This window comes from Excalfactoria chinensis, chromosome 2, assembly GCF_039878825.1.
Source record: "Excalfactoria chinensis isolate bCotChi1 chromosome 2, bCotChi1.hap2, whole genome shotgun sequence".
Classification (NCBI taxonomy): Eukaryota; Metazoa; Chordata; class Aves; order Galliformes; family Phasianidae; genus Excalfactoria; species Excalfactoria chinensis.
The window spans coordinates 57580424-57600013 of record NC_092826.1 but is presented as its reverse complement, the minus strand read 5'-3'; the positions used below and the strand labels follow the sequence as shown (position 1 = coordinate 57600013).

The 19590-nt window shown below is 41.6% G+C and overlaps 1 protein-coding gene across 1 annotated transcript in view; it reads right to left on the bottom strand.

The window, feature by feature from the left end:
- The window catches only part of LOC140247875 (uncharacterized), a 37809-nt gene that overhangs the window by 14216 nt on the left and 4003 nt on the right, over positions 1-19590 (bottom strand). Inside the window, exons 5-10 of the mRNA XM_072328079.1 lie at positions 14780-14813; positions 8005-8055; positions 6566-6643; positions 5218-5354; positions 4566-4685; positions 4036-4066 (exon numbers count right to left, since the gene is read on the bottom strand). Coding sequence (XP_072184180.1) covers positions 4036-4066; positions 4566-4685; positions 5218-5354; positions 6566-6643; positions 8005-8055; positions 14780-14813 — 451 coding nt within the window. The remainder of the gene's footprint in view (positions 1-4035; positions 4067-4565; positions 4686-5217; positions 5355-6565; positions 6644-8004; positions 8056-14779; positions 14814-19590) is intronic.

Sequence of the window (19590 nt, the reverse complement as noted above, 5' to 3'; positions counted from 1 at the left end):
GTCATGGTTTTGCAATGTTGTAATTTTGCTATCAGTATTCCACATCATAACATCATGTTAAGCATAGATAATTTTGACGAATCTGCTGCTCACAGAAAGAAGACTACATGTCCCAGGGAGCACCACGGTCAGTCATATGACCAGGACTATATAATCTCACTTCAGTGCTGGACTCGCTCTCTTGGATCCTGCCAGCCATGGGGGAGAGCCGTGTGGGAGCGTTCCAGCCGTTTCGCCTAGAGTTACAGTAGGCCTCTCGGTTTCGGGACTCACTCTCTCTTATTTTACTCGATTCGTTAGCTTTAATTCCAATTATATTGTATTATATTGTGTTATTATTCCGATATAGTATTTAGTAAATAAGTGTGCCTCCTTAGATCGCTGCCGCTGTATTTATTTCCTTTTCCCTGTTTTCTTTTCCTTTTGGGATAGCGGCCCTGCAGGCCGTCTATACCCCTGTCATGGGTGCCGGTAGATTTTAGGGTAACCTGTGACATAATTGGTGGAGAATGCGGGCAGATTGCCAAGAAATTTGGGCAAAAAGGGGCAAAAGTGGGGAAGAACTGCAAAAGCTGCTGTTTTCCCTGCTGTTCCTTTAGCTTTTACAGAGCTACGAGTTTTTTTTTCGTTAAGGAGCTATCTAAAGTTTACGTTTCTGCACCTGGGAGCTTGACCTTGAAAGTCCAGGCGGACGGCCAATACCCCGGAATATTTTGTAAACTTTTAGCTCTGCTATCTCATTATTGTAGAGAGGAAAAAAAATGTGTGCTCTGTTAAAACTGCTAGTAAAACTGCTTTTCAGGGTGCTGTATGCTCCTCGTCCCTTCCCTGAATCCTTAATGCAGTTTTTGAATGCCCATTTGACCACACTGTTAATTTCCCTGAACATACTGTTGGTTATTTTATTAATCTCACTCAGTATCTGGATTTATAACATTCTGAGGAAATCTTCCCCAGAACCAGAGAATACTGAGTGGCAGGGAGTGTGGAGAGGCTTTGAGGAGACTTTAAAAAGGCAGACATCTTCAGCGTCATGGAGCTTTACTCCTGAACACTTGAAGAATCCTGAGAGCTTGATTGCATATTTGAGGCAGGAATGTTGCGGCACAGGCAGATCTCAGGAGGCACAAATGATTTGGGGCCTGGCTAATGCCTATTGGGCCTTATTCAATTTTGAAGCTGAGAGAGAGAGTCTCAGAGCTGAAAAGGCAGAGAGGGAAAAAGTTTCTGAAGCTGAGATAGAGAGTCTCAGAACTGAGATGGAGAGTCTCAGAGCTGAGAGAAATGACCTCCTATATCAGCGTGACACCCTCCGGTCCGAACTTGATGCCCTCTGGTCCAGGCAAGACACACCCCAGTCTGAGCGAGACGCCCTTCGGTCTGAGCGAGATGCCCTTCGGTCCGAGCGTGACACTCTCCAGTCCGAGCGTGACACTCTCCAGTCCGAGCGTGACACTCTCCAGTCCGAGCGCAACGCCCTCCAGTCTGAGCACGACGCCCTCCAGTCTGAGTGTAACAACCTCCGGTCTGAGTGTAACAACCTCCGATCAGAGCAAGGCTCCTTCCCGAGCCCAGGCGAGGCAGCCTGTAGCGGAGCAGCGCAACCCCAAGCGGACGTCACCGGTCTCAGCTCTCCCGGTGGGTCTGTTCCATATCTGGAAGGGGTTGGTGCGCTTCCAGGCTGAGCAGGCGCCCACCGCTATGGCCATGGGGCAGGAGAACTGCACTGCCCCCATCCAGCCCACTGGAGGCCCGGCTGTCCGGCATGAGGGGTGGCCTTAGATGTGGCTGAACGGGAGAGGTGGCCAATGCTTCATCTTTATACTGACTCATGGATGGTGGAAAATGCCTTATGGGGGTGGTTGCAGCAGTGGGAACAAAACAACTGGCAACGACAAAGAGGTAAACCTATTTGGGCTGCTGAACTGTGGAAAAACATTGCTGCCCAAATAAGAAACATTGTTGTAAAGGTGCGCCATGTAGATGCTCACGTGCCTAAGAGTAAGGCTACTGAAGAACATCAAAATAACCATCAGGTTGATCGAGCTGCCAAAATTGAGGTGGCTCAAATAGACTTGGACTGGCAGAACAAGACTGAATTATTCCTAGCTCGATGGGCCCATGAGACCTTGGGCCATCAAGCAAGAGATGCAACATATAAGTGGTCCAGTGACCGAGGGGTGGACTTAACTATGCATGCTATTGCTAGGTCATTCATGACTGTGAAATATGCACCATAATTAAACAAGCCAAGAGGATGAAAACTTTTTGGGGGGAAGGGCAATGGCAAAAATATAAATATGGGGAGGCATGGTAGGTTGATTATATCACCTTGCCATGATCTCGCAATGGTAAGCGTTATGTGCTCACCATGGTGGAGGCAACCACTGGGTGGCTTGAAACATACGCAGTACCCCATGCTATCACCCGAAATACCATATTAGGGCTGGAGAAGCAAGTTCTATGGAGGCATGGTACTCCAGACACTGCCCCAGCAGTTCCACTCCTATCCCTGTCACCTGGGCAAGAAGTAGGAGCCCATGGTGAGGATGGTGTGGATGTGCCAAGTGAGCCACCCTGCAGTGAGGGGGGTCATCCTGCAGCCACGAGGCCTGAGTTCGCTGTTCCCCTACGAGGGTTTGGAGCTGAACTCTCCAGGCCAGGATGTGAGGCTGCTGGCACAATCGTGTGCCCCGGTGGCGCGGTGATAGAAGTGCCGCTTGCAACACCGGAGGCCTGGGTTCGAATCCCCGCTGTGGCACAAGTGGTAGAAGTGCCGCTCTGCTACACAGAGGGCTCGAATCCCGGGAGTTGGACTCGATGACCTCTAAGGTCCCTTCCAACTCGCACAATACTGTGATACTGTGATCACCTGCTGGGGAGTTTCTTGCTGAGCCTCTCCTTGATGCTTCTGTTCCACTGAAGGGAATGGATGACTTGGAGGATGGCCATACCACCAGCAGTGATGCTGGTCTGCTTCTCCCCTCTGCTTATGCTCTGGGCTCCTGCCCTGACATCCAGTGATGGAGACAGAGGAGGACAGTCCCAAGAAGTCCTCTGTGCAGTGGCCCTGTAGCTTAGGGAAAGGATGAGTGCACCTTGACGTGGGGGACGCCCTGCTAGTGCTGCCTTTCTCCCTTTCTTCCCTCCACCGTTATCATGTTCCTCTTTCTGGCAGTTTTGCCATTTCCTCGACTTAGCAAATAATAGTGTGTTAAGTTACGGAGTTTTATTTTCAGCCTAAAGATTTGCATGAAAATAGATATAAATTGTTAAGAAAATAAGGTTGCTGATTGCTCACGACTATATATGTGTGTGTGTGTGTGTGTGTAATAAGCATAATGTAATGATGTAGAATAAGGGGTGGAATGTCATGGTTTTGCAATGTTGTAATTTTGCTATCAGTATTCCACATCATAACATCATGTTAAGCATAGATAATTTTGACGAATCTGCTGCTCACAGAAAGAAGACTACATGTCCCAGGGAGCACCACGGTCAGTCATATGACCAGGACTATATAATCTCACTTCAGTGCTGGACTCGCTCTCTTGGATCCTGCCAGCCATGGGGGAGAGCCGTGTGGGAGCGTTCCAGCCGTTTCGCCTAGAGTTACAGTAGGCCTCTCGGTTTCGGGACTCACTCTCTCTTATTTTACTCGATTCGTTAGCTTTAATTCCAATTATATTGTATTATATTGTGTTATTCTGTATTCCGATATAGTATTTAGTAAATAAGTGTGCCTCCTTAGATCGCTGCCGCTGTATTTATTTCCTTTTCCCTGTTTTCTTTTCCTTTTGGGATAGCGGCCCTGCAGGCCGTCTATACCCCTGTCATGGGTGCCGGTAGATTTTAGGGTAACCTGTGACAAGTTCAAATTCACAAAAACTGGAAAAATCTTTGAAAACATTCTGTAATATTACTTACAATTTTAACATTTTAAAACAGTCAAACCCTTCAAAGTTCAAGCAGTAATTCAAACTAAGCTGGTTCTGGCTGCCAAAAGTGTTATATTCAAATAATACACAAACTTACGTGAGGTACTTGGTCTTACGTAACCTTCAATCTAGGAAACAAACGTAGTTTTATATTAGATTTCTCAGATTAAAAGTTCATTACAATAATCCCTACTGCAACTGTCTGTAGAGGCAGAACAAGTACTTCTATTTCTCCTAACATACTCTAGCTGACAGTTTTACAGGCTATATATAACCAGTACAACTTAAATTTGAGAGGAAATTTGCATACGTTTGAGAAAAGTTAAATTGTCTAAGTTAAGAATCACTGAATTAAAGCACTAAAATCTCCAACTGGACATTTTCGAACTATAAAGAAATTAACTTCTTCAACAACATCATTTTTTTCCACAGGAACTTCAAGACTATTGTTCCTTTCCCCACGTTTTGGGGCGACTTAAGTCTTGGTTCTACTCAGCACTACACTTCCTAGTCACACAAAAGAATTTAACACAGTTTGTCAGTGGTTCTTTTATCACTTAGTAGGTCAAACATAAATGCACTGATTAAAGACACATTATTGTATATTTAGCAGTTACTTATAGTTACCTTATACATTTTTAACCCTTCAGTCTTCTCTAGCTCTCCTGCTATTCTTTTGAGAAATGAGACTTTGCATTCTTTTACATCTGTTGCCTTTCTCTTCATTTTGTCTGGAAATTCTTTAGACTGTTGACAAGAAGAGTTTTAGATGAGCATCATCAAAATTCATATATTAAAAAACAGGCACATTTCATTTCTTAGACTAGCTTCTAAGGACTAGTAAACATAGTTTTGAATATGAGTAGGTAGTTCTCCCCCGTAACACAACTAGTTAAATGTTAATGTTGAAAATTGATAGGCAGTCTTCACAACAGAATTTGGATACTACATGAAGTTTGCAATTGAAAGGTAACATGCTCTATACAGTATCCAACAATACTACATGCATGCTGAGGAATGAGAGAGAACTAAGGCCTGAGAACTTGACCTCAGATGAGATTAAAATACTTAATAACAGACACTGAGTAGATGCAGGCATGCACCTCTGGACCACATTTTCTCAATAGCTCACAGCTTTATAGCTATTCATGTTGATCTAACCAATCAATGCTCAATCAAGTAATTATTAGTGACATTATATGGGGGGTTTAAACTTCACACTTGATGTAGATATTCATGGGGAAAAAAAAGATAATATCCTGTAATCAAAATTACTCACTATGTATGCTCTTCTGTGTTTATATCCACTAAGATGTTCTATCATGGGTGCCATTTCTGTATTAAACCCACATAGCTTGCATTCATAATGCGGCTCTCTTCTTCCTTCAAATCTGATTTCAACCACATGCTCTAAGCCTGTAAAAGCACAAATTACAAACACCTATATTTAAAACAGGCTATTATAAACGGAAGTATTTTCTTCAAAGATGCTCACTAAAAGTTAAAACTAACAAAGAAAAGTATTCCATTTTCAGAATTTCAACACTTGTTCAGGATCACGAAGGTCAGGTTTACTACCCATATCAATTAAAATTCTTTTCTTTACAATGTTTTATTCAGGAGGAAAAAAGAATTGCTATGGAAGATTTGCAGACTCAGTAAAACAAATATATAGCTACTCTCTTGCTCAGGATTTAAGGAACTAAAGAAGAACATTCCCTTCAATACAGCCATGTAAGATAATTAATGGGGACATGTCATTCAATCAGGTCAAGCAGACCTCTCCATCTCCCACACAAAGACAATGAAGGAATATAAATACCTCTCACATGAGGAAAGGCTGACAGAGCTGAGACTGTTCAGCTTGGAATAGAGAAGGTGGGAGCCTCAGTGTGTACAGATACACATGAAAGGAAAGTGCAAAGAAGATAGGTACTGGCTCTTCTCAGTGGTGTGCAGTAACAGAACAAGAGGCAATGGGTTAAAACAGAAGCACAGGAGATGACTTCTGAACACAAAGAAACACTTTTTCACTGTGAAAACGACTGGTTATCTGCAGAAGTTATGGAGTCTCCATCTCCAGGCATATATTCTAAAGATACCTAGATACAATCAACCTGCTCGGTGATAAGTGCTTGATCAAGGGAGTTGAAGACGACGACCTCCAGATGGTCTTTGCAACCTCAATCTTTTTGTTTTCTATGAAAAGAATCCTTACTGAGATTTAAGGAGTTTTCCTCCTTAAATCATTGCTGTTGCTCTGTTCGTTTCCTTGGGTCTAGCTCCCATCTCCCTACCCCTTTCATGCTCATAGAAGAGTCACAGAATGGCCTGGGTTGAAAAGGACCACAATGATCATGTAATTTCAACCCCCCCGCCATATGTAGGGCCACCAACCACTAGACCAGGCTGCTCAGAGCCACATCCAGCCAGGCCTTGAATGCCTCCAGGGATGGGGCATCCACAACCTCCCTGGGCAACCTGTTCCTTTCCCTTTTTCTCTTCCCATTTTTGTGGGCCGGAGGGACTGCCCCCCTGTCACAGACAAAGAATTACCTAGATAACTCCATGACAAATACAAAGACACAGCACTTAGAAAACAAACAAAGAAAAAAAAAGCAACATACCAACGAGAGGTTCTTCTCTTTTGGGATCATTAATAAAATCCTTCAGACATGTTATATCCTTTGTGAGTCCTCTTTTCACTGAGGTAAAAAAAAAAAATACACAAATAAATATTACAGTAAAATGAACAAGTACATTAGACTGCTTGCATTCAATTTCTATGCTGTTACAGGAGTTTTTAATTGAGACTTAAGGGGAACAAAGCTAATTTTCATGATGACATGTGAAAGAGAAATGGATAGAATCTCAATCACAAGATGACTCCAGCGCTACGCTTTCAATAACGTTTTTACACACAAGGAATTAATCACAAGAGATCCAAAAAACAAACAAACAAACAAAAAGAACAAAAAAAAAGATCTAACAGAATCCAGTTTACTGACAAAACATTCAAGGTCACAATTATAGCCTGTCCCAGACCATTTCAGTTGTTATTAAAAAAAAGGATTTAAAGAAACTAACCAATTCACCTGCCTCTCATTTCTGCTAAGACTCTAACACTCATCTTGCACCCTTCATACTACTTGCTTGGAATCTGGAGTTTGAGAGTCGTATTGCCTTAAGTCTAACAAAGAGACATAACTTCAGTAACATGGCACTAACTGAAACTCCCTGTGTTGGGTTGCAGTTGGACTTGATGATCTTTAAGGTCTTTTCCAACCTGAGCAATTCTATGATTCTATGACTTTAAGTGTACTTCAACCTATTGCATTTCCTGAGAGGAGTCATAACCACTGACAGTTTCTTCAAATCCAAGCAAACAGAAATAGAACTTCAAGCACTGAACAATGTGTCACTGTTGTTTTTCGTCCTCCTAGGATACCAGGTTACATTTAAAGAACATTATCAGGACAGTGAATTCCATGTTTACTTTTACATATTCACTGTATTAAGAGTATGTTTTTGCTGCCATCAAGCCAAGCGTCAGGGCTGAATATATAAAAAAAGTACTTCACAAAATGCCAGCACTTAATGTATATGCACTATCTGTTGCAACTTAAGTGTGGTAGAAGATACCTGACAGGACAACTCCCACCATAGGACAGTGAGGCCAAATCCAGCAAAATTTTACAGGTCATTTTAGTTTTATTTATTTGGAAATGCATCTTTTTTTACATCCTTCTGTTAATCTTTCACTGCAATGTATTTGTACATACATGCATCCTACAAAATGCTCAGTTGAAAACCTCACGATCTAAAAATTATATTGGATAATCAGGAAGAAAAAATAACCAACTATGATGCCTCAGGTATTGAATTCTTTTACTGAAAATAGTCATCTAAGAACTTTCCTTAAATAAAACAACCAGTGCACAAAAGAAACGTTTGGGAACTTCCATTACTTCTTAATACATCAATGAACAAAAGCTTTGATAGTTTTATTTTAACGATGCCCAAAGTTGTATTTAAAAAGGAGGTTAGCTCGTTTATATTCAGATACCTGCTCTCTGCATTTCATAGCTCATCGTGGTTCGGAAGGGAGCTGGAGGACCTAGGATGACAGTTTGACAGTCAGACCAGTTCTTCTCACGTGATCTTAAGTACACAGTAGATCATCCAACATATTAAAGACCTGAACAGTTATCTACATTATGCTGGTTTAATACAGGCTCAGTTTACAACAGTATTTCATCTTGGTACACTTTTCTTCTATAACTTAACTTTTCCAAATATGAAAAAGTCTTCATTTCTGCTCACCTTCCTCACTTATACAATATACCAAACACATAGATAAGTACCATAAAAACACAGCGTATCCAATTACTTCGTTGTTTTATTTATTTATTAATTGTTTTCCATACTATCTAATTATTTATTTTAGCTGTTTGGTATTCTATATGAAAGCAGATCCAGCAGTATTGGTGCCTAATAGACAAACTCTTACCTAAATACTTAGAACCCAGATAGTCCCAAGTCATTAAATGGCATGAAGAACAGTACTTTTATGCAGGCACCTGTACATATCTTTAACCAATTTCAGATTGAATGTCTAAATGAGCTTTTTTAAACATGACCCCTTCATTGGGAACCTCTTTCCCTTGCTCCATTCACCCTTAAATCCATACACACAGATATACCCAGGTGAACTTTAATGATGCTCTCAGCATTTTGGAAATTGTTACAACCAAGAATAAATGAAAACTGATGTACAGATCACACAATTTGGATCATACAAATCTGAGTTATGTTTACTTATGTTTCACTTGCTCATGCAATTCTTATTTTTGAAGAGATTTTCCATGCTCATAGCGAATACTGTATGTTGCATATAGCACAAGTTTCCTCCTTCTTCTGCACAAGATCAGCAGTGAAGAGATGCGTATCAGAACCGTAGATCAAAGCTGCAAATATTCTGCAAGCAACTACACTATCAACATAAGAGAGGGGTGTAAGTAATTGTGAGAAATCAAGATGGACATATGTTACACAGCTTTTTCAGTAAAAAGCATCAAAGTTCACAGTAGCATAAACAAAAGAGGCTCTCCAGATACTTTGCAAGTGTGAAAACCACTTCATTCCAGAGCTGTTCTCTGAGGCTGCATGCAGCCTGAGTTGGATATCAGGTCCAGCAGGCCCTGACAGCACGGTGATAAACTAAATAACATCAATAGGCACCTGCAGAGTACTATTCTTCTATTCTAGTTTGCTGCAACACGGTTGAGGTTTACACATACAGTCAAGCCTAAAAAGAAAAAAACAAACAAAAAACACAACAACAACCCAATTGCATCTTGTCATAGTTTTGTGGTGCTGCTGTCAATATTCCACATCATAACATCATGTGCAGTATAGATCATCCATACTCCAGTTCCGTAGAATAGTAGCATCCCAGGTGCTCAGCTCTCGGAGAAGAACTACATATCGCAGAGGACGCCGCGGCCAGAGATAAGTCACGGGAGGAGGACATCTATAATCTCACTCTCAGGCTGGAACTCTCTCTCTCTCTCTCGGACTCTCAGGGAGTGAGAAGCATTCCTGCCGTGTCGCCTAGATTTCACAGTAGGCCTCTCGGTTTTTCGGGGACTCTCTCTCTCTGTTTTGTTCAATTTATTAGCCTCAATCATTGTATTCCGATATCATATTTAGTAAATTAAGTTTTCCTCCTTAGATTGCTGCTACTGTTTCATTTTCCCTTCCTTTCCGGGGCCCCGGGAGGGGAGGCCCTACGGGGCGGCTGCCCTGTCACAGATACAGGTAAATCTAGATAATCTGTGACAGATTATTGGTGGAGGATGCGGGCATAGGTGGGCAAAAGTGGGCAAAAGTGGGCAAAAGTGGGCAGAAGCTGCTGTTTTTCTGCTTTTCCTTTTGGCTTTTACAGAGCTACGAGTTTTTTTTTTCCTTTAAGGAGCTATCTAAAGTTTACGTTTCTGTGCCTGGGAGCTTGACCTTGAAATTCCAGGCGAACTGTCAACATTCAGGAGTAGCTGTACACTCTGAGCATTGCTATCTTGCTTTCGTGAAGAAAGCAAAGAGATTCTCTTGCTCTCTCAGAGCACAGCTAGCTGGCTCTGACTTTCACAGTGTCTGCTAATTACTACCAGCTATGAATCTACTCTCCATTCCAGCTGCTCTGTTTAAGGGATTGAAAGCAATTATGATCTTCTCAACGTATTGGCCATTTGTCCATCCCATGATTTTTTGTTGTGGTATTATGTATATATATAACCTAATAAGGGCACTGATGGAGACACCTGCCTGGTATTTATATGTGATATGGTATAATTTGAATGTTGGCACTTACATCCCAGATGGAATGGTCAATTTTTCAAGCACTTGCTTCCCAGATGGAATAGACAATTTTACAGACACCAAAATTCTCAATCCAGTGTACAGGCTGTACTCTCAGATTGCCGCACATTTTTCAATAGCCGAGTTAGTGCCCATACTTGTGGCCATGTTATCAATTTACTACCAAAGACACCCAGAGGTGATTTTTTCTTTCCTTGTTTTCAAACATTTGCAGATAGCTCTAACAGTCACTGCTAACAGCTTCACAGAAGTTATTATCCAATAAGACACTATCCCATGCACTGAAGCTAGTTTTGCATGCTAGCACTTAAGCTTGACATTTATGAGCCCCGTGGCTTTGTAGTTAGTCTACTAATAATGTTAAATAGCATTTCATAAGTATCTTAAAACCAGAGCAGTAGTATTTTCCCTTAAAGCCTATCAGACTGATAAATGAGATGGAAAAAAAAAAATAATCAGCTGCACTTCCACACCCCAAGAGGTATGAGTAGCAATCCAGACTCTTACTGGTGTTCAGCAAACAGGACCCATTGCAATTAACCTCTTCATCAGTAATCGGACTGAGGATTCACAGAACACCATCAGCAAACTCACAGCAGGAATACAACCGATGTCAAAGCTTTAGTTGAGCAGGACCATGGGAATGCTTAGCATTAAAGAAACGTTATGTAACATAAGAACTATAGAGTTCTACAGCTGAACTAATGTCATTTATGAGCACAAGCTGAGCAGCTGCACAGTTACTAAGAACCTGACAGTACTGACAGATGCTAAATTGAACACCAGCCAAAAGCAATTGTCTGCAAACAAGGTAAACCCCCTTCTGAGGGTCAGCACAGACAACTGAGATTGTTTACTGTGGTAAAGTAGAGGTTAAGAGGAGATTTAATCGCATCAATACTCAAGCAGCAGTCACAAAGACAAGTCAAACCCTTTCAAGAGGTGGCAAAAGCATAAGAAAGAAAAAACAGATTGCTACTTAGGAGGTGCAGATTTACTTTGTTAAAACGAACTTAAGGCAGGGCAGCAAGTCCGGATTGATTAAATGGAGGTAGGGGACTCTGTCCTTGGAGATGTACACCGCTCCAAAAACCAAGGCATGATCCAACTTTGGCAGCAGTCCTAATTCAAGCAGGAAATGAGATAGCCTCAGAAAATCCCTTCTGAATAGCAACTTTATTTAGTATGGAATATTTTCCAGACACTAGCAATCTATACTAACAAAACAACCAAAACTCCTCTCCTTTCAATATTCAGTGACACTGTCCTGAACATACTTTTTTCCTCCTTCCATATCTACACCTGTATTTGTAGTGCACACTGTCAGATATCACCGATTCAGCTGCTCCACAACAGCAGTGTACTGAACTCAACAGAGCAGACAGATACCCAGTTCCGCCTACCACAAAACTAACCTGCTGATAGTTTTGCCTGTGTGGAAACATTAACAGTATCCACAAGTCTTTCTTACAGAAAGCTGTATTCCTCCTAACACAGTCATCTGTAACCAGACCTATTTCCCGGCTTGACTTTAAAGACAACAGGACTGCATAGTTAAACAGTCAGGTTTGTCACGCTCACCACTGCTAGAAACACTCAGCATCCAAACCATGGTGGGAAATGGTCATTTTGGTTTATGAATGACAGCTGTATTGGTGGTGTTCTCCCCACTGACAAAGTAATGTATTATCACTCCTTTTAGTGATAAAAGGAAGACAACACTGATGGCAATTTAAAACATATTAAATGTACAACTTCATATTCTCAAGTACTCATTCTTCAGATAGCGCACATTTCCGATACCCATCAGGTTTTGTCCCAGGTGATTTCCAAGAAAACTAATCCTTCGCTTTGACAACATCCATACATGTTTGCTCCTGGTTCTTCAAACTCCACTGTGAACCTGCTGCCATGTTTCACTCTCACTGGAGTACTTGATGGTTATCACTAGAACAGCACACAGTAGCAGTAAGAGCATCCCAGGAAATTATATCCTCAAATGACAATGAACTCATACTTTACATAATGGATGTTAAGAATAACCACACTTATCACCAGGTAACCCACAAATACTCTGTCTACAATGTGTTCATTCCCGCTGCATGTCTGCAAACTGTACAATTCATCAGCTATTTAAAATAAAAAGCCAACCATATTCAGACTTCATCCTTATACCTCAGTGATGGAGCACATCAATGAACCTTCCTAGAGCTTCAGACTCTCAAGGTAAAATGTAACTCGTAACATGAAGAGTTGAAGAGTTTGAGAAATTCTGTATCTGCTTTAAATTAACAGCTCTATATTTCACTCCTCCCCACCCCTCAAAAAAAAAAGAAAGAAAGAAAAACACCAAAAGCAAACAGGAAACCATGTGCACCCCTAAGACAAACAGTAATCTCAGCAGGTTGATTTTTGGCCTTCTCTGGACAAGACAACTAAAACAATAGCTTACAAAGTTGGCTTTCCACATGCAGGTCTTCAGTGAAGTACAGGTCAAGACAGACAAAGAAGAATAAAGGAGACATCAGTAGTATGACCACTCATTCCACATTAGAATGTGGAAAACAGATGCTTATTGCTTCAACATGGATTACTGTGGTTCAGGATTTGCTGGACTAAACAAAGCACACCTTATAAAGCTTCTGCCTTGCGGTATCCTGTGATGCTGTTACTACTCCAAAAGTCGGCTCCGGTTTGTTTCCTAGAGTTGCATATGCAAGATTACTTCCCTTAACAAGCAGGGACTTATCCGTTTCCATAAGATATATCTCAGCTGAAAAACTTTAACATATGATACGTCAGATGCTGTGGCTGAAACAACCGTATGTTCTTACCTCAAACCTTCATGGAATGCTGAGCTCACAGTACATTAAGTAGTATCATTTTCCAGAAGCACAGGTCTTTGCAACAGACACACCTGCATCCCACCGCTCCTGCTGTCACACTTCCTTCTGTCCTCTTCACCAAGATCCAATTTTCGTGCTATGCAATTTTTTTGCATTACTTCTCCAAAACAAGACTTTACATTCTTAAAGCAGAATCCTCTTCAGTAATCAAGCTTACAAGATCACATTCATCAGCAGCACTATTCTTAATGATCTTTTCCAATATGAAATCAAAGAATGGTATAGAAACCCATTTTCCTCTAAAAATATTCCACCCATGGCCAAAGAAATCTGTTGTTACTGAGATATCAATAACATTCTATACAGCTGAAAACCCACGGGACACTGCAGAGACACATGTATCTTCAGAACTCTTGCAGAATTTCTGTCAAGAAGCAGCATTACCAGTATTTCTACAAACAGCGCCACATACAGATCTTACATCTACTGATGCAGAACATCTCAGAGTTGTTCACACACTTGAATGATGTGCCTTACACTGACGTTCTGTTTTCAGCCTGAAACCACCAATGCAGATAATGAAGGCCAGCCTCTTAAAAACAGACTCCGAACAGCGCTTTTGCTGGACTTTTCTCTTATGCTGATTCTTCAGAGTGCAGTAAGAGGTGAGCTCAGCCTGCAGCGCTTCCCTCAGTGTAGGGCTGACATCACATTTTTCTGTGCAGATACATACTGGGAATCCATTTTGACTAATCTGGTTCTAAAGATGCTGGAGAACAGACATCAAAGCCAAAATGTGTTTCCATAAGCCTAGCTTCTCAGGAGAACATGCTAAAAGGATGAACTAGAAATGAAAGGCTTATTTCTTCTGATGACCATGTGTCCATTCCACTTTATGATCTTCACACTGGTTTTAATCACTGCTTCCATATATGCCAGTGTTCTCTGCTTGTAGTACTTTAAAATCTTGTACATCCATGCTTTTACCGCGAACCATTTTGAAACAAGTCATATCCCAGATTCTGAGTCTTTTACCACTTACTGTCATTTTCTTGGCACATGTCAGTCTGGATCCATATTCTCACTTTATGGGGAAGACATTCCCCAACAACTCAGTATACATTGAGTGGGTCTTTGCTACTCCAAGTCCACACTACAACGAAGAAAGGCATAACATTCCAGTGATGCAGCTAGGCAAGTTCAGCAGCACAGGTAAAGCAGCATCTGCAGCAGTGCTGTTATCCTACTTGTATTGATACTTAGTATACTGCCTGAAGCTTAGCAATAAGAGCATGAAGCTGACAACACGCAGAAGATAGTTTAGCTTAGAAAGGTAAGAAACTAACATACAACCTACCTATTCCTCTATTAAACAGATATATAGGTACTTAGAAGTAGAAAGGCAAAATTAAGACTTCGCACTAGTAAGTATTTATTAGCTCAACAGTTTGTTAAATAATTACCTCAAAAAATGTTCAGCACATAAAGAGAACCATAGTTACAGGTGTACAGATCTGACAAATGCAAATACACAAACTACTAGAAAAGCAACAAATACCAACCCCCCCAAGCAGTATCTACACTAAGAAGCTGGAAAGATAAAAGCATTATACTTACTATAGACAGTCTTGAACCTCAGTGCTTCTTCTTTCTTTAGTAACGAAGATGCAAGTCATCCCAAAATAAAATAAGAAAAAGAAATTAATGTGCTGTGCCATTTGAAAGAAAAACCCCGTACTTCCTGAATGAAGCCTTTGCAGACAAATTACAATACAGGCCAAAGTTTCCATTATCAAATAGGAAAAAATGAGCCTTTATGATTATCTGCAAAAGCTCGAAGTATTGGCAAAGGCCTACTTCCAGTTAACATAAGGTATATTTCAAGAAAGCCCTGGTACGAATGACATTTTAAGATGCCAGACAAAACTTTGGTTTCCACATGACTGCAGCCCCCAAAGTTCCAAAAGCTGTAGCTCCATCAAGAAAAACAAAAACCTCACAAAGAAAAAGAATAACAAGCTAACAAAAAAATAGCTTCCCCAACATATTGGGTGGGTTTGTATAAAATTCCAGGGTAACCAAGTTTCCTGAAGGTTTATTCTGTTACGAAGAACAGGAAAAGTGGCTTTCATCAGCTGAATCCAGAACAGATCACTTTTTGGAAGCAGCTGAGAAAAAGAGTAACTTAAATTTCCATTTTAAAACATGGCTAAAACAAATATTGACTCATTTTGAGCCTTTTCTTAGCAAATATGCACAAACTTGCCACCAAAAAAAAAAAAAAAAAAAAAGAAAGAAAAGAAGCATCATCATTTGCAGCAAGACAGCTGTTCAGTCAAGAGCACTCCATGGAGTTCAGTGCTCTATTTTCAGTACTTAGTGCCATGGAAGAGATGTTGCACGTCAGTGCAACAGCTCAATAAGAATCAAGACTGACACAACAGTTTTGTTTCTTTTCAAGAAGACAAACAGTTCATTTTTCACAGTAGCTAAAAACAAAATAGGGGAAAAAAAAAAGGAAGTCACTTAACCCCGGTATCACCACAAATAGCGAGCGGGTGGTGCTGTATGAACTCAGCGGGATTTTGTAAGCTTGGAACACAGGGCCTTCCTTCCAGTTATCCTGCCACAAGTGCTTCTGTTACGCATAAAACCACTTGTCATTTCACACCAGTTTTACAATAAACAGCTGTTAATACCTAACATTTCAGAGAAGCATTGAAAAATATGAGCAATCATGAGCTGCTGTTGAAAGAGTTTCTTCCTGACCACTTTTGGACAATCAGTTTCAACTGCATTTGGATTACTGCCTTAACACTAAACATGTTGTTCCACAGCTGAGACTGGTGGGTCACAAGTAAAATGGAACTTCTCTAGTGTTTCAAGAAGAAAACAAAAAGAACAAAACAACTCTGAGAATGAATATTCTCACCTATTAAGAAACTTCTTCTCTGTCCTCGTCCTCATGTCACAAGCAAAGTGCAACAACTGTTTTTGAGCTAAGACTGTGAAAATTTAGAGTAACTTTTAACAAAGTGTCTAACTAGCAGAAGTCAGAACTCAAAAACTGCTGTCTTTTAGGGTTCCAATTTCCTAGAGGCACTTTGAAATTAACTTACACACATTTCAAGGTCAAGGGTTATCTAACAAGACACCGTTCACAAGTGGTTATATTATGTAAGCGTCATTTAATTCTTCCTAAATACATACACCCTTGAAATCACATAAGCTATGTTAGCAGTGAATTAACAGAAACTCAATTTATTCACAGAACAGCTTAGGTTGGAAAGGACCTCAAAGCCCACCCAGCCCCACCCCGTGCCATGGGCAGGACTGCCCCCTACCAGCTCAGCTGCCCAGGGCCCCATCCAACCTGGCCTTGAGCGCCTCCAGGGATGGGGCTTCTCTGGACAGCTGTGCTAGCGCCTCACGGCCCTCTAAGGAGAGAATTTCCTCCAAACATCTAACCTACATCTCCTCTCTTTTAGTCTAAAGCCATTTCCCCCCACCATTTCACTACACAACTGGACAGGTGCTCCAGCCCTCTGATCATCTCCACCGTCCTCCTATGGCCCCACTCCAACAGCTCCAATACCTTTCTTGTGGTGACGGTCCCAGGCCTGGATGCAGTACTTCAGATGCAGCCTCACAAGGGCAGAGTAGAAGAGGACAATCAATTCTCCCACCCTGCTGGTCACTCCTCTTGATGCAGCCCAGGAAACATTTGGCCTTCCCGGAAGCATGAGCATGCAGCTGGCTCACTGTTAAGCTTTTTGTCCATCAGGTTCCCCATGTCCCTCTCTGCAGGACTACATTCAGTGAGTTCTTCTCCCAGTTTGTACATGTATCTGTAATTGCTCTGACCCAAGTGCAACATCACGCACTTGGTCTCGCTGAACCTCAGAAAATACCCACTTTTCAAGCCTGTCCAGTTCCCTCTCATGGCATTCCTCCCTTCTATTGTGTCAAATGCAACACTCAGCTTGGTATCGTCTACAAACTTGCTGAGGATATGCTCAATTCCACTGCCTACACCACATATAAATACATTGAAGAGCACTGGTTCCAAGACTGATCCTTGGGGGACATCACTCATCACCAGTCTCCACTTGTATGTAGATCCATTGTCCACAACACTCTGGCTGCAACCAGCCAACCAAATCTATATCTACCACCTTTGTCCAGCCTTCAAATCCTTATCTCCCTAACTGATAGATAAGGAGGTATTACAGGATCACGTTATAGGCCTTGCACGAGTCCATACAAATGACATCAGTTGCCCTCTTTTGTCCATTGGTGCCATCATTCCATCATAGAGGTTGGTCAGGCATGATTTGCCTTTGCTGAAATTATGCTGGCTGTCTCATACCACCTCTTCATCTCACACATGCCTTCACATAGCTTCCAAGAGGATCTGCTCCTCGATCTTCCCAGGCACAGATGTGAGGCTCACCAGCCTGTAGATCCACAGTTCTTCCTTTCTCCCTTTCTTAAAGATGGGAGTGACATTTCCCTTTATTCAGTCACAGAGCTCTTTGACTGACAGCCGCAGCTTTTCAAGTACGATGGATAATAACTTGGCAATCACATCAGCCAGTTCCTTCAGGATCCTGGGATGCACGTCACCCGGACCCTTTCATGTGTACATACACAGCCTCATGAGCTGTTCTCAGACTTGCTCCGCTCTTACAGTGGGACAGATTCTGCATCCCCCAAAACTCACTCAGAGGACACAGTAACACAATAGGTTCAGGAAGACTGATCACCAGCCAAGACCAAGGCAGAGAACGTGCTGAATACTTCAGCCTTCTTACATCCATTGTAGCCAGTTCTCCCTTCTCATTTATCAGAGGGGGTATACTCTCTTCAGCCTGTCCCTTCTGATCAATATACCTGTACAATTCCTTCTTTTTCACACCCTCACCAAGTTCCATCTGCGCCCTAGCTGGACATCTGTGTCCAGATTCATCCCCGTATTCTACCCAGGCCACCCAACCCTGCTGCCTGTGCTGTTCCTTCTTTTCCCTTCAATAAGTCCTTACTCAGCCACACCAGTTTCCTTCCTCCTTCACAGGATTTCCTGTGCTGGGGGTTGAAGAATTCTCGTGTTCTCACAAAGGTGCCTTAAAGAGTTGTCAGCTCTGCTTCTTTGCCCCCAAGCTTTCCAGGAGATCACATCCTATAATTCCTTAAACATCCTGAAGTTCACCTTCACAAAGTTCAGGGTCTTGACTTTGCTTTTGACCAGGCCCATATACATAGAGATCAATAACTCGACCAAGGCATGACCGCTACAGCCCAGACTGCCTCCAATCTTAACCTCTTTAACAATCTCCTCCACACTGGCAAGTACCAGATTGAGTAACACTTCTCCTCTAGTTGGTCTGTTCAACACCTGGACAAGGAAGCTATCTTCAACAGACTCCGGGAGCCTCCTGGATTGCTTGCAATGTGAGGTTGACACAAACATATTTTTATGTAGGAAAAGCTCTACAGTTTAAAGCAGTTTGAACCACAAAGATGCTGCAGAGGGTTAACACTGTACTAAGCACTCCAAAGACAGAACAAACACTGTAATGTCAAGGCAAGTTTCCAGTATCTGAAACCTACGTTACAAACTGAAGTATTTAAATATATGTTTTTTCCAAGCACAGTTGATTTTATTACCAGGCCAAAGGACAAGTAAATTGCCTGTACTTTGGATATTCTCAATCATCAGTTCTGATGCACGACAACCAGTGGCAAAAGATAGAGCAGAATCAAGAATACATAAATGGTGAAGAAAAAAGCCTAACCATTTCTCATTTCTAATGAGGTTGCAAAGTTCTGAATCCAGATTCTTCTCTTGAATTTGAGCACTCCAGCAATACATCCTCCCAACATAGGATGGGAAGACAGGAAGTGGGAATCCTTGATATCATCAGGACAATCTTCATCTGTGCTCCAAAGACAGCTAATAGAAGAGGCAAAGCTTACCCTACTTGGATCACCCATACAAAGAGCTGCTCAAAATGCAGGGGGAAAAAGACACTCTGCTCCAGGATTTCCTCTCTAGCACAATATCCCTGCAGCTCTTGGTACAATAAAGAGTAGTACTGAACTCACATAAAACTATCTCTTCTAACCAGTTTACAATAAACATTTGACTGTTTTCAAAGTACATAATACAAGCCAATTCCAGTTTCCTAAGAGCTAAGAACTTTATGAAAGATACATGAATATTACTCTAATCCTTGCTCCCACCAATATTCAACGCAACTATACAAAGGTAGTAAGGCACTCAAAACGTAAGATATACATAGCCTTGCACTGCAACCATCCCTATTTCAATCTTTTTACACCAGTACTTTTGACAGATTTAGGCCTCGTGAATTATCAGCACTAGATACGCATTCTGCTTGTTACTCCTGCATAAGGACTGGAAGCAT